The 13,504-nt window shown below is 46.0% G+C and overlaps 1 protein-coding gene across 3 annotated transcripts in view; it reads right to left on the minus strand.

Annotated features, from left to right (window-relative positions):
- Positions 1-975: 975 nt before the first annotated feature.
- Positions 976-13,504, minus strand: part of BLM (BLM RecQ like helicase) — an 88,223-nt gene continuing 75,694 nt past the window's right edge. For 2 of the 3 annotated variants that reach the window (XM_035024182.1, XM_035024181.1), the window contains exons 18-22: positions 11,131-11,330; positions 10,468-10,660; positions 7,630-7,752; positions 5,384-5,585; positions 976-2,289 (exon numbers count right to left, since the gene is read on the minus strand). In XM_035024182.1, the coding sequence (XP_034880073.1) occupies positions 2,112-2,289; positions 5,384-5,585; positions 7,630-7,752; positions 10,468-10,660; positions 11,131-11,330 (896 nt within the window). In that variant the 3' untranslated portion in view covers positions 976-2,111. The remainder of the gene's footprint in view (positions 2,290-5,383; positions 5,586-7,629; positions 7,753-10,467; positions 10,661-11,130; positions 11,331-13,504) is intronic. The other variant, XR_004682653.1, reaches the window with a different exon arrangement.

Genomic DNA, 13,504 nt, shown 5'->3' on the forward strand with positions numbered 1-13,504 from the left:
CGCCACGGTGATTTCTGTGCATGAAGACCCCAGTAGGGCCCGGTGGCTTTGCTGTCACTGGCTCTCTTTGGCTGCTGGGGGCACACAAAAAAAGTCTGTGTGCTTCTGTTGTCCTGAGATTGCCCCACGTGGATGTGATGTGGCCTCATTCCCCCCCCCCCTCCCCCGCTCCGGTCCTCCAGCAGGGGGATCTGAGAAGGCTGGAGGCTGAAATGGAGGAGGAGGCCACTTATATTTTCTGTGCCTGTTCCTGGGGCCTGATGAATTGACCAGAGCCTGTTCCAACCCCGAATTTCTAAAAAGAGGTGGGTGCGGGGCCCTGCTCTGCTACTGGACCCTGGGCTGGCCCCAGGTTCCTGCTGCGAGGTGGGGTTAGGGTTAGGGTCAGAGTCGGCTCCCTCTGCACCGCCCTTCTCCAACCCCTGGCCCCGAAGATAGGGGCACTCCCGCAGAGATAGCACTCTCCAGGAGCTGGGCAGAAGAGGCCTCAGGAAAGGAACGAGTTAGGTTGGAGCCAGGAAGTGAACCATTGTCTCTGCGCAGAGCTGCCCCCTCACCCCCCCAAAGCTGCCACAGGTGGATGTGACCTCCTGCCAGACCCCCTCATGCATTGCCAACATTCCCAGGTGATCCTATCCCAGCAGCCTCAGCCACAGGCTACTTTTGTCCTGTGTCCTTTCCTCACCCAGAGAAGGTTCTTCTGGCTGTTCGAGTCAGAGCTTGCTGGAAAGATGGTTTCTTTGGAAATGTCAGCTCTGGGGGCCCCTGGGTGGCTCAGTCGTTAAGCAGCTGCCTTCAGCTCAGGTCATGATCCCAGGGTCCTGGGATTGAGCCCCGCATCGGGCTCCTGCCCGGCGGGAAGCCTGCTTCTCCCTCTCCCACTCCCCCTGCTTGTGTTCCCTCTTTCGCTGTGTCTCTGTCAAATAAATAAATAAAATCTTAAAAAAAAAAAAGAAAAAGAAAATGTCAGCTCTGGAAGACATCTTGAGAGAACAGGGCACAGCGCTCAGCAGACTCCTGTCGGGCCAGTCTCCTCCGTTCAGTGTGGAGCCCAAAGCCCCAGGTGGCAGTCACGGGAGCAGGAAGTAGGTGTGCAGCTGAGGGCTGCCCCTCAGGGTGGGTGCAGGCTCCACGGCGCAACTGAGCCTCCGGGCAGAGGCCACAAGGCTTCTAGCCACATCCCACCTCAGGACCTTCTGCCCAGGCAGGGCCTCCTGTGCTCCACTCTCCTGACTAAGGTCCAGGAGAGAAGTGGGACACGAAACAGGTCACCAGGGTAACTTACAGCTAAGAGACGAAAGGTCTCCAAAAATGAGGTACTAAAGCTCCAAAAAGAGGTGCTAAAATCCCACGTTAAGACTTTCTGGCCAAGCAGCCTACCTGCGGAAAGTCTTGAAAAGTGAGGCCTCCCTAATATTAACCATAAACAGCTCCTATATTCTCACCAGTAGAATGTTTGACCATTCTCTTGTTGGCCCCAGATTTGGGGATATTATCCACTGTTGACAACTTAAGTGGCAGAAGAATGGCATCTCATTGTTCTAATTTATATTTGTAACTGGGGAGACTGTGCGTTTTTCACATATTTGTGGGCCATTTGTACTTCTGGAAAGAGCCTGTCACAGCCTCTGTTCATTTTTCTACCGAGCTGGTTTTCTTTTCTTTTCAATGATTGATATAGGTACTCTGTATTATGGATATTAGTTCTTCGTCAGATATTTTTCTCTGTTTCCTCTGTCATTTGTCTTTTAATTTTGTTTATGTCACCTTCTGCGGAGTTTTACAGTTTCACAATGTCCCAAGCATGTCTCTTCCTGCAGCTTCTGTGTTTCATGTCGTGCTTAGAATTTCTCTCGCTGAGATGATTCAACTGCTGCTTCAGTCGTTCTGAGAAATGAAGGCCACAAGGCTTACAGTGGTAGCAAATCATGCTTATTCAAAAGAAAACGTTTATTTTAAAAATAAGAACTGTCACCCCAAGCATTTATTTAAATATTAATAGTTATGTGTAAAAATTATAAATGGTATAACAAAACTAACAGCTTTATATTCACAGATGGTGAGATGCTGACAAACAAGAAATAAGATCTATGTACATTGAGATTTGGTTGTTATGAAAATGCATATGAAGGCTTAAGAAACGGTCTATTTATAGGCTTTGGTGGAGCCATAATCCCCAATTTTCTAGTGGCTCCTGATGCTGCTTGAGAACCATGCACAGAGGAATGGGGTCCAAATATGTTGGAGGATTTACTTTTAGAAGATGTCTTTCTGCACACGGTGGACCCCCTAAAAGGTGACAAAGAAAAGAGAATTAAAATGTTAAATAAAATCAGAAGTGAACTTGCTCTCAGCCTGCACAGAGCTCTATAATCAGTCTGCGATTTTCCTTGCTCTTCCGCATCTCTGTGCATTTCCTGCCTATAAATCCCCTGGCAGTTTCCTTTACAATTCAAGGAATAAAGGACTGCTGCCCTTCTCGCAATTCTGTCCTCAACTTGTCTTCTTAAAATGGCAAGGACTGTTTCTTAATTTTGGGACTTGAGACCAACCCCCTGTGCCTGCTCCCCACCCACACCATTCACGTCTGATAATCAAAACCCTCCCTCTGGACAACAGAGCCCAGATCCACAGTGCTCAATCTATTCTGCCCAAGGAAGGGAGAATACCTTGATTTAAGGTCCCAGATGCCCGAACAATAGACACAGTGGAGTTACAGTGCTTGCCCAGCTCAGAGAAAGGTAGCTGTGTGGCTGAGTGGAGCTGGGGTCCTGCTTTCAGCCTAGCGGGGTGGCAGCAGAGCACAGCGGGGAGCCTTCTCCGGGTCAGCGGTCCCAGCGCCGGGAGGGCGGCAGATGCGGCCCCCCGGGGAGGCACCTGGGTCTGGCACCTTGTCAGGGTCGCCAGCAGCTCGCTCTCTTGCCCACTCTCCTCTCCTACTAGCTGCCTTTAAAACCAGGCAAGAAGCCCCGCCACAGCCTATTACAAAGTCCTGCCAGCAGCTTCCCCCGCACCCCCCCCCCCAACTGAAGATACCAGCTCTTTTCTCCCTGCTAATGAAACGAAAGAAGAGAACCATAGGGCTAGCATTTTACAAGGATAACGGGAGAAGTCTTTCCAAACTGCTTGGGTTATTCCCCATGGCTTGTAACCAGGCTGAGTCCGTGCCCAGAGTTAAATCGGTAACATCAGGGCCTGCAAGTGGCCTCCCATCTCTGAATGTAGAGGCCAGGGTCTCAGGGCCACCCATCTGTACTTAAGGCATTCAACTGGGGGGGGGGGGGGGGGGAGGAGTGCTTTTTTCAACCTTTTTAAACTCTTGCTTGAGGGCAGTTTTACTGCAGAACTGGCAAAGATCTGCTGCACCCGGCAGAGAAGCAGCCTTAAATTTCCCTACGCTGATTTCCTGCTGAGAAATTAAGCCCTGAGCGAAAACCTGCTGTTTATGTTGATTTACAGAAGGATTCTGCCAACAGTGGTCTCTGGCGCCCAGGCCATCCATTTCACGCCCACTCTGAGAGACCAGAACACAACTGGTTCATTGTGTGTTATTCGGAAGATGTAAAGCTCGGAAGGTAGAGAAGGGAGTTAAGGTCTCTGGCACAGAGCCGCCGTATTCCGGGGCTGCCTCTCAGCCAGGTGAGCAGCCTGGAAGTGGTGGGAAACGGTCACAGTGGTTCAGCGGCAACAAGGGGAATGAAGCACGTGCACAAAGAGGCTGCTACTGAGGGTCAAAAAAAGTTACAAAACTCCCTGGTTTTGGCCAGAAGGGATTAGAAGAGAATCCCACGGTAAACACGTAGGTTAATTAACAACCAGCATTCAAATCAGTACTGGCTTTTTGAGAAGTGTGAGTTTTACTACTTCTTCCTAGATTAGGTTCGAACCCACAGGGCGAAGTGCTTCACTCTTACAAACAGAAGTTGGAAAAACTGCAAAGGGAGCCAAGGGCAATGAACACTGAAATATGGCGCGCTCTGTTCGAACAAGAAAGAATGGGAAGATCACAGTCATGTGTAAGGGATCTCCACCGGCAATGTGCAGAAATGAAAGCACTCTGGGTGGGCGTGGGTGAGCCAGAGGCCGGTCCTACTTGGGAAATTGAGACCCGGCTGGGAAAAGCCTCACACAAGCCTTTCCCAGGCCAGGTCTCAGCTTCCTCATCATAAAACCCGGGGGGGGGGCTGGACCAGAGGCCTTTTAAATTCTCCTTCTACTCCCTGAGCTCCTGAGGAAATGAGTATTTCCCAAAACAGAGGAATAAATGAGGAAAATAAGAAAATGTTGCCACTGAAGAACATCTGCTGGTCATTTGCACACGAAAAACCATAGAATTAAACTAACAGTTACTAACGCCTTTAATTTCTGTACCCTGGCAGAGGGATCAGCACATACAAGGTGTTTGTATATGGACTTAACAAGAAAATGACAATTTGGTAACATTTGCCTTCCTTTCTCTTTCCCCACTCAATTTTTTTTTTTTAATTACCCAGCAGGAAAAGAGGTAGAAAAACTGCAAAAGAATAACAACAGCTTGCAAAAGTTTACTGAGGACTTGCTTCCTTTTTCCTGTAAGCATTTCTGTTAGGTTATGCGGTTACTTGGGGGGCCACGTTCTCCAGGCTGACGGGATGGTCCCGATCCAGCCAGACCTTGCTCACCTACAAGGCAAGGGCAGTGCAATTATGAAGACATAAGAACACTGTACAGATCATCGGCCAGGACCTGACAGGGCCTCGGTCCCCGCTGGTGTGCAGGGAGCGCCCTAAAGGTGCCACATCCCAGCCCCGGGGCCAGGAAAATGTGGGAGAGGGGAGGTGGAAGACATTCCTGCAGCCCCTGCAGGCCTGGCTTAACTGACCTTCAGGTTTCCTCTTCTCTGCTACCCTGCACAAGTTGGGAGGTCGGTTCTCCCAGGTCTTAAGGAAGGGCAGGGAGTGAGCAGGGCCTGGGGGCAAAGGCCGGGAGCTGCCACACCAATGAAAGCAGTGTAGAGGGTACTGATGGAATCATAAAAGCAACGGGAAACAAAACCCTTTGTTTACTCAGCTAGTATAGGATTTATAGCGTTTTAGGTGGAAAAGTCCCTTAAGAAGAGAAATTACAAAGAAAAAAATTTTTTTTTCCAAAGGTAACATTAAAACTGGAGACATTTTGGCAAAGCAGACAACTTGAATGATAACTTAGGAGTAGAGATTTTAAAAATCTGAAACAAATGTTTCTGTTTTGGATTCAGTCTTAATCATCACTCCATTCACTAGAGAGGCAACATTTAACAATGGCTCATTTTGATAAACGCTCCCGAGCGCACGGGAGCCGCCGCGCTTTTGCACTCTCCTCCCTGGGGCACCCGCCGCCTCGCAGCCCTGGGGGCAGGACCTACCCTTCGGTCTTGGAGCTACCAAAGCTGGTTTTCCTCCTCTTAGGCCTTTGGGAGGCTGACATTCTCTTCCTCTTTCTTTCGCTTTTGGTTTTCTTTGCAAAGTAGTGAGAAGATACGGGTGTTTCCTCATCGAACTCCTCGGCGGCGCGTCTTCTGGTGCCTCTGCGGCTGCCCGGGCTTCCCCGTGGGGAACCGTCCTCAGCTACAAATGGATAATGCAGACGTTTGTCCCTGATGCTGTGACGGCCCAGGCGCTGTGAATGTCCACGTGGAAGAACACCAGCAGGGGTGCAGTTGGGCTGATACCCAGCTGCTTTCCTGGGGGCCTCCTGCCACACGGGTTCAACAATTCCACAAGAATGGAAGATTTCTTTTATGTCAGAGCCCCAGAGTCCTCAATGGAAATTTACTTTTAACGTAAGGAGATCAGAATTTGTTAAAGAAACTGGTGAGATATATATAAAGTAAGCTCTATGCCCAGTGTGGGGCTCGAACTCACAACCCTGAGGCCAAGAGTCACATATTCCGCTGCCTGAGCCAGCCAGGTGCCCCAGAAACTTGCGAAACTCTTTAACTTAACTAGAGACATCAGGTGTCTGTTGCACATCATCTGTGTCCCTGTTATTGCTTGGGCAGTTAATCCTGCTAAGCACTTTGAAGAGTATAAAGTGCTATATAAAAGACAATTTTATTTATCATTTAACACAGGCTGTAAAAAAAAAGCCCAATATAAGAGAAACATAACAAACTATGCTCTGTACCTCACGTTTGAGCAACAGTTAGGTAGTGCTAGAAAACCCCAGACCCTATCATACTCTTCAAAGACAAAAAACTTTTCTTTGTTATGGTTGTGAACATTTCACATACCATGCAGGAAATGGGTCGGGATGAAAGCACTAGTTTGCAAAAAAGGTGGTAACTTCCACGAGTATTGGCATCCTAAGGCACCTAAAAAGCATGAAACCTCCTTGTGGGTCCACAGGGATCCCGGCTCCATTCTCGAAGGAAGGTATTTCGGGGCTGGTCTGGCTCCCCCTCGGGCTACGCTACTGCCTGACCGGAAGGGCCCTAATCCATGGGACTCCGCGTCCGCCCAACGGTTCACACGGGGAGGCAGTACGGCTCTGGTGAAGCTGTCATCCCGTCATCCTAGCTGTGGGGCTTGGCAATAAAAAGGCTATGAAATGGGGTGTTGTGAGGACTGAATGATACAAAACAGGCCAAGCTCTTGGCACGGCGTCTGTCCCTCAGTAAGTGGGAGCGATCATCACCACACTGTGGGCTGTTTCCACAGAGCAGCCTGTCTAATGTGGGCAAAAATCCCCTTCCAAACAAGTTACTACACTAAACAAATGTTAAGTTCCTACCAATATTCAAAGCAAGGCTCTTAATGGGATAATTACCACACAGAGGAATTTATAAAAACCCCACTTTTCAGCATTTTGTTAATGGGTAAAAAACGGAGGAGGAGGGACAGAACTTGAAAGAAATGCTCACTCATTCCTCATTCTGCTTACCTTTCCCATCAGCCTTGGGAAGAAACCCCCGCTGTTTGTTACAGAAACAGGAGAAACATTGAACTTGGCTTGTCTACTGGCCATATGCGGGAGGAGGGCATGGGACCTCGTATCTCCTACAAGATCTCTGTCTCGATCTTCTCACAGTTAATGCTGTCTATAGCTCAGTGAGGAGGTTGACAATGAGGGGCTACATGACGGGACCACTGTAACTCTTGGGATTGTCTGCTAACGATGCGCTCCCTTGGGCAGATTCTTTCTGATAACCGTGATTATCTAGCATTCCAATTGCACATTCATTTTCCCAAAACATTTAAACTCCGCTCTTAAATTTTATCTTTAGACATGCTTGTCAGATAACATGTTCCTCCCGCAGATAAGGAAACCAAGCACAAAGAGGTTATTTGTGGTCTGCCAAGGATAGCAGAGTAGAGATGGGAGTCCTTGGGCACTTGCCTTAACAGAATTGGAACTCCTGGGCCCAAAGGTCCTTCTCTGGGTCCTACCAGCAGGTCCAGTCACGGGCGTTCCCCCGGGGGGCCTAAGCACCAGTGTCCTCTAAGAGGTGCCTGGCACAGCACTGGGACTGCTCTGCACTTGAGTGTCAGTGTGACAAGGTGGAGGAAGCATTAATACAACCCAGAAACCACAAAATTCTAATCCAGTGAGATGCATTGCTTAACATTCAAACAGGCTTTTAGAAAACACAGAGTTAGCTATATACCAAACCTGGCAATGTCCACTCAGAGTATTTCTGTAATACTGGAATCACTTCTGCACCATATTTTTCCAGTTTGTCTTCAGTAACACCATCAATTTGAAGCAAAACCTCAGGATCAGAAGATAAAGATTCTGTGCATGGGCATAAAATTAGGAATTTAAATTACCACCCATAGAAAACCCACTGAATTCACACTCATTCACTCATTCAGCACATGCCTGTGAAGTGCCAACTCGCTGCAGGGCACCAGGCACACGGGCTAATTTTCTAAAAAGCAGTGAGAGCCAACAGAGGCAGCCGACAGGCCCGGAGGAAGGAGCCCCTCGAGCAATTCCAGCAGCAGAGGTGTGTAAGTCAGGGCAGGGGCGGCAGACGGTGAAGGGCACCAGGGGAAACTGGAGGCGGGTACCTCTGCTACGCGCCTCCGAGTTTAACCAGACTTCGCTCTCGCCTGCTGTTCTCACAACAAAGACTTGTCTAGCTGCCACACTGATGCTCCCTGTTTCTGGAGAACGCCCACATTTGTATTTCCCAGCTCCGATTGCTCCCCAGCACTCCAGACATGGATATCATCTCTTCCATAAGGCCGTAACTGAGTTCTTCCTCCACCCCCAACCCAGGCCGGTGCTTCCTCCAGTCTCTCTGCATGGGAGCAGCTGGGGGAAGCAAGTATTCGGACTTGAGCAAGTGGGCCATTAAGAGTCCTCTGCATACAGATGGCCCATCAGTCTTGTAGCTAGACAAGCCTGTCATTTTAAAGATCACTCTGGCTGCCGCATGGAAAATGAATTATCAGGGAGAGAGGAAACTGGGAGCCTGGGGGGAGCCCCTGCAGGAGAAGGCAAAGATGCTGTGAACTAACAACTCGGTACTGGATTCGGTCGGTCGGGAGAGAGATCTGGACACATTTCAGAGGCCGGATCTGGCTCTGGGGAGTGAGGAAGTGATAATTCCTACTATTTGAGCAAAGAAAGGGCTGATCTCAAATCTGTGATTTTCACATATTTCTATGTTTAGAGGAAAAGGAACAGACCTGTGGGACAGACCAGCAGGTTTAGGGAAGGTTAATGGAAGATGAAGTTGGACAGGCAAGCAGAAATCTGTCCCTCTTCGAAAAAGCTGTTGGAGTTTTAGCGGACTCTGTGGGAGATTAAAAATGGGTCTCCTGTTCGTATCTGGAGTTAGAGACCAGGTAGGGAACTCACTAATAGCCTAAAAACAAAATGCTGCATTTCCTCGATTCGAAGACACACCCTTTTCCACGCTGTGCCATTCCTGAGGTCAGCATGCGTCTGACAGGGGCTGCTGGCGAAACGGCGGCCGCCACACGAAATGTCCGCCAGAAGAGACTGCGAGAGCACTGGAAAGGTGACTGTGATGCAGAAAAGCTCAGGGTCATGGGGAACGGATTTGGCACGAATAAAGCCGATGTCTGCCTTTGAGGAAAAGCCCGTAAATTCCCTAACTTCTTGCGAGCCACAACCAAGTGCTTATGGGACCCGAAAAGGACGCCGGCAGCCAATGGAGCATCATCACGTTTGCGTCCCTGAGAGATGTGCGGCCTCCCGCCGACGCCTTCTGGCATCATCGGGGGACACGCCACCATCACATCAGAGCGGCTGGTGTGGGATTTGGTTAAAATGCCGGGGAGAAGACTGGAGTGTGCTAGAAAGGCTGTGTCGCTAGCGTTCTCAATGACACGAGGGAAAGACACGGACAGCCGAGTCCAAAAGTGATTCCCAAGAGTCGGGCTTTGGATATGAATTTCTCTAAGCACCTAAATCAACTTGCTTTGATTTTATGCGATTTTCATATATGCACAGAGTTCTATAAAATAAAAGTCTGTATTTAAATAGGTCAGAAACAATTCTTTCCATAAAAGCACTGTGTCACTGTTTAATTAGCATAATTTTTTCTCTCTTAATAGTCCACAAAATAGCAGTGCCTGAAAACAGCATCTCAGAGTTGATGAGACGCCGTGATGACCTAGGGTGGTAGGAATGGGAATGGAACAGAGAGGAGGTGTGCATCATGAGATTTTATGAAGGAAGGATGTAGAAGGCAACATGTACACTCATCAGTCAGCTATGTGAAGGACTTATTTCATTTTCCAGGTGCTTTCCTATTAGGATTCTGGGTTGAGCTGTCAGAAGCTATGGAAATAACTCAGGTCAGCATGTATTTCTTAACTCAAGATAAGCAGTGTGCTAGATCTGGGTTCAAAGAAGCATGAAACATAATGTCTTTTCATAAGGAACGTTAGCTCCTCCTTGCAAAGACATTTGTACTTAACATAGCCAATCATCATAAAGCAGGCAGAAAATGAAGACAAAATCTCTGAGTGACGGGTGGTATTAGAGATTACAATTATCCAAATCCTAACATCCGGCATTAGAGGGAGAAGTTTAAATTAAAATTATGCTGTGTGTCCGAATAACACAGTACTATATGTATCTTATTATTATTTTTAAAAGATTTTATTCATTTGTCAGAGAGAGAGAGAGAGAAAGCACAAGCTGGGGGAGTAGCAAGCAGAGGGAGAAGCAGGCTCCCCACTGAGCAGGGAGCCTGATGCCGGACTCGATCCCAGGACCCTGGGATCATGACTTGAGCTGAAGACAGACGCTTAACGACTGAGCCACCCAGGCGTCCCACTGTATACATCTTAAAGACCAGATTTCATCTCAAGTTTGGGGAAGTTGTTTCTTTGAGCTCTCAATTTAGAGATTAAATAAAAATAATGAAAATAAACTGAGCTAGATCTATGCACCTAAAAAGTTCTTTAGCAAGATTAACTTTTGGCTTATTAACTCATGCCACGTAACAGAAGATTCACCCATACCTACCTGCAAGCTTCTTGAGAGTGACAGTATTAAAAATATTGAAGTAGTGAACACCAAAAACTTTTCCCAGAGATTTGCAGACTTCTGTCAGTTCTCCAAGACACTTCTTCACCACCTCTTCCCTCTGAGATATCTTTGCCACTAACGCTTTCTGTTTTTTCACACTGGTGGAATTTTCCGTTTCCATAAAGTCTACCTTTGAGAGAGAGAAAGTGATCACAGGAGTGGGTACACACGCACTTGTATCCAAATACAGGCTTCATTTAATTCTTAATTGCATTTGTGTGCCCTTTTTTTTTTTTTTCTTGTTTTGTATTTCTGTTATGCTAAGTAGCTATAGCAAGCCCGTTAGGAATAGGGGCTGTGCATTCCTCATTTTTACATCTCCAGTGCCTGGCACAGAACAGCTTCTTGATAAACGTTTACCTAATGAATGTATGATGATTCAGAGATCGGACGACCCAACTGAATTTACTTTGGCAGGTGCTACATTACTTGGGTTCTATTTTAAGCTCTCTTTCCAGATTAAGAGGAACCGAGTACGTTCATAGGACAGTATATATAAATTCAGTATCCATAAGCTTTGGAGAAGACCCTCTAATTTGCAGTAATATATTTTTGCCCACTACTGTAAGATAATTAAAATAAACATTTAGAACATCATACCTTTAAATGCCCATTTAGTACAGTTTGGGCTTTATTTCCCAGCATTACATAGGCAATCGGCTGGTCATTGGCGTTGATATATAAGTCTTCATCCAAAATCTTGTCAAGTATCAGTTTTTTAAAAAGTCTTTCGGCATTGTGTCGTGAGTAAGTAGAGCCCTTTCCAAATATCCCCGACTGAATTTTTGCGCTCTTACTCCCTGGCAAGGAGGCCCAAGGAGTTAGATTAGTAAATGTAGGTACGTCAGAAGCCTCTAGTAGGAGAGGCTGAAAAAGTCATTTATGGACAGGTCTGGATAAATGGGGTAGATAATCTGTTCCACAGGAAAACCCACAGCACAAGTAGACACCCATTTCCATAAAATGAGAATATTTGAGTAGAACTCTAAAGTTTCTATGGTTCTATGTACTTTTCCTCATCTTTTTATAACATGCATTGACCAAAACCAGCAGCAAAATAAGGCTATCATTTTACGATGGTGCACTTACAACTTATAAAATTACATTAGAGCAAAGAAATCAAAGAGAGAGTTTACATAAACTTTAAGCACTTCATATCACTGTGCTACATTAGGATAACTGTGCATTACTGATCTAGTTACAAAAAAATTTGGACAACCATTTTCACAAATACTATGTCTGGTCCTATACTGAAAGCACTACTCGTGTGCAGTCCAATTACTGAAGCCCATACTTTTTGTGACCCTCACAGAGGAAGCCTTTAGACTGTTAAGACAAAAACACATCACTCCAGGAGACTGCGTCCTTTCCTCCTCCTCCTACTGGCTAAGAGCACCACACTGGGCTGGATCTTTGGTCTCATATCCAATCTGCTGTAATTATTAATGTCTTCATTGTAAACACAACTTTATTATTGCAATCTACTTAAGAAGGCTTGTGATGCTGATTATAATCAGAATTAACAGTTACTCTGTAAAGCTTTAGTTCTATTTTAAGAGTTCCAAATAATTACATTAGTGTAAATGTCAGATGGCTTCTGGTCATATATGCCTCATGATTCAAGTTTTCCTTCCTTTAGTGGTTTGTATCCCTAAAACATCACATTACAGGACTAGCCCTAGTACTGGGGATAACTAAGCAAGCTGGAAAAAAATAAACTTAAGTAAGGGGGGGACTGGTTTGAGTTCGAGCCCCACACTGTAGAGATTACTAAAAAAATAAAGCTGAACCACAATTTTCTTAAAAACATGAAAGAGCTAATGAGAAACTGGGTATGTCAGAAAAATGCTTGATTTAGTAATCTTTCTAGGAAACTACATGAAAGGTGCAATCAGAGATGCAGTTGAAGGTATACTTAAAAGGCCATTTATCACATCATTATGTATAATAGAAAAATATGTCCTTAAATAAGACTACTTAAAAACATCTCATCAATATGATAAAATATAAATTACTAAAAATTACTTTAGAATAAAAAAATTAAGAAATGCTTTTATCTTGTTATATAGAAATGATATAAACTATATGTACAATATGATAAATATGTGATTGTGAACAAATACATCTTAAAATATTAGCATTTTTTTCTGGAGTTACTTGTATTTTCTACACACTGCAATGTGGAGTGATCACATATCAGTCTTATAATACATTATTTTATCTGCAACCCCTTGTTCCTCCTGACTCCCGAAAGAAGTCCAAACTCAAAGGCAAAAATCCAGAAAGGGGGCGCCTGAGTGGCTCAGTCAGTTAAATGTCTGACTTCAGCTCAGGTGATGATCTCAGTGTCCTAGGGAGTCCTGGGATCCAGCCCCACATCAGGCTCTGCGCTTAGCAGGGAGTCTGTTTCTCCCTCTCCCTCTCCCTCTGCCTCTCCCCCTGCTTATGCTGTCTCTCTCTCCCAAATAAATACTATCTTAAAAAAAAAAAAAAGGAGGGACGCCCTGGGTGGTTCAATCCCTTAAGTGTCTGCCTTTGGCTCAGGTCATGATCCCAGAGCCCTGGGATCGAGCCCCGCGTCAGGCTCCTTGCACAGCGGGGAGACTGCTTCTTCTCCCTCTGCCCCTCTCCCTGCTCGTGCTCTCTCTCTCTCTCTCTAATAAATAAAATTCTCCCCCTGCCCTCTGCCCCTCCCCCTGCTCGTGCTCTCTCTCTCTAATAAATAAAATCTTAAAAAAAAAAGAAAAGAAAAAGAAAAAAGAATCCAGAACGGGAAGACCAGCACTAAAAGTTGCTTTTGTCCGGAGGAAAGAGCAGATCCAGAAGGAATAGTTGAGGAACTGAGTAAACCACATTCCTACACCAATCTAGGTTATTAATGTTTTAAAAAATAAATGCACCTATTAATTGCTTTATCTATTTTTTAAATTAAAGTAAGGTATGTACATGGGAAAAATAAAATATAGTACAGAAA

Source organism: Mirounga leonina, unplaced genomic scaffold, assembly GCF_011800145.1.
Source record: "Mirounga leonina isolate KUSES-001 unplaced genomic scaffold, KU_Mleo_1.0 Mir_178, whole genome shotgun sequence".
Classification (NCBI taxonomy): domain Eukaryota; kingdom Metazoa; phylum Chordata; class Mammalia; order Carnivora; family Phocidae; genus Mirounga; species Mirounga leonina.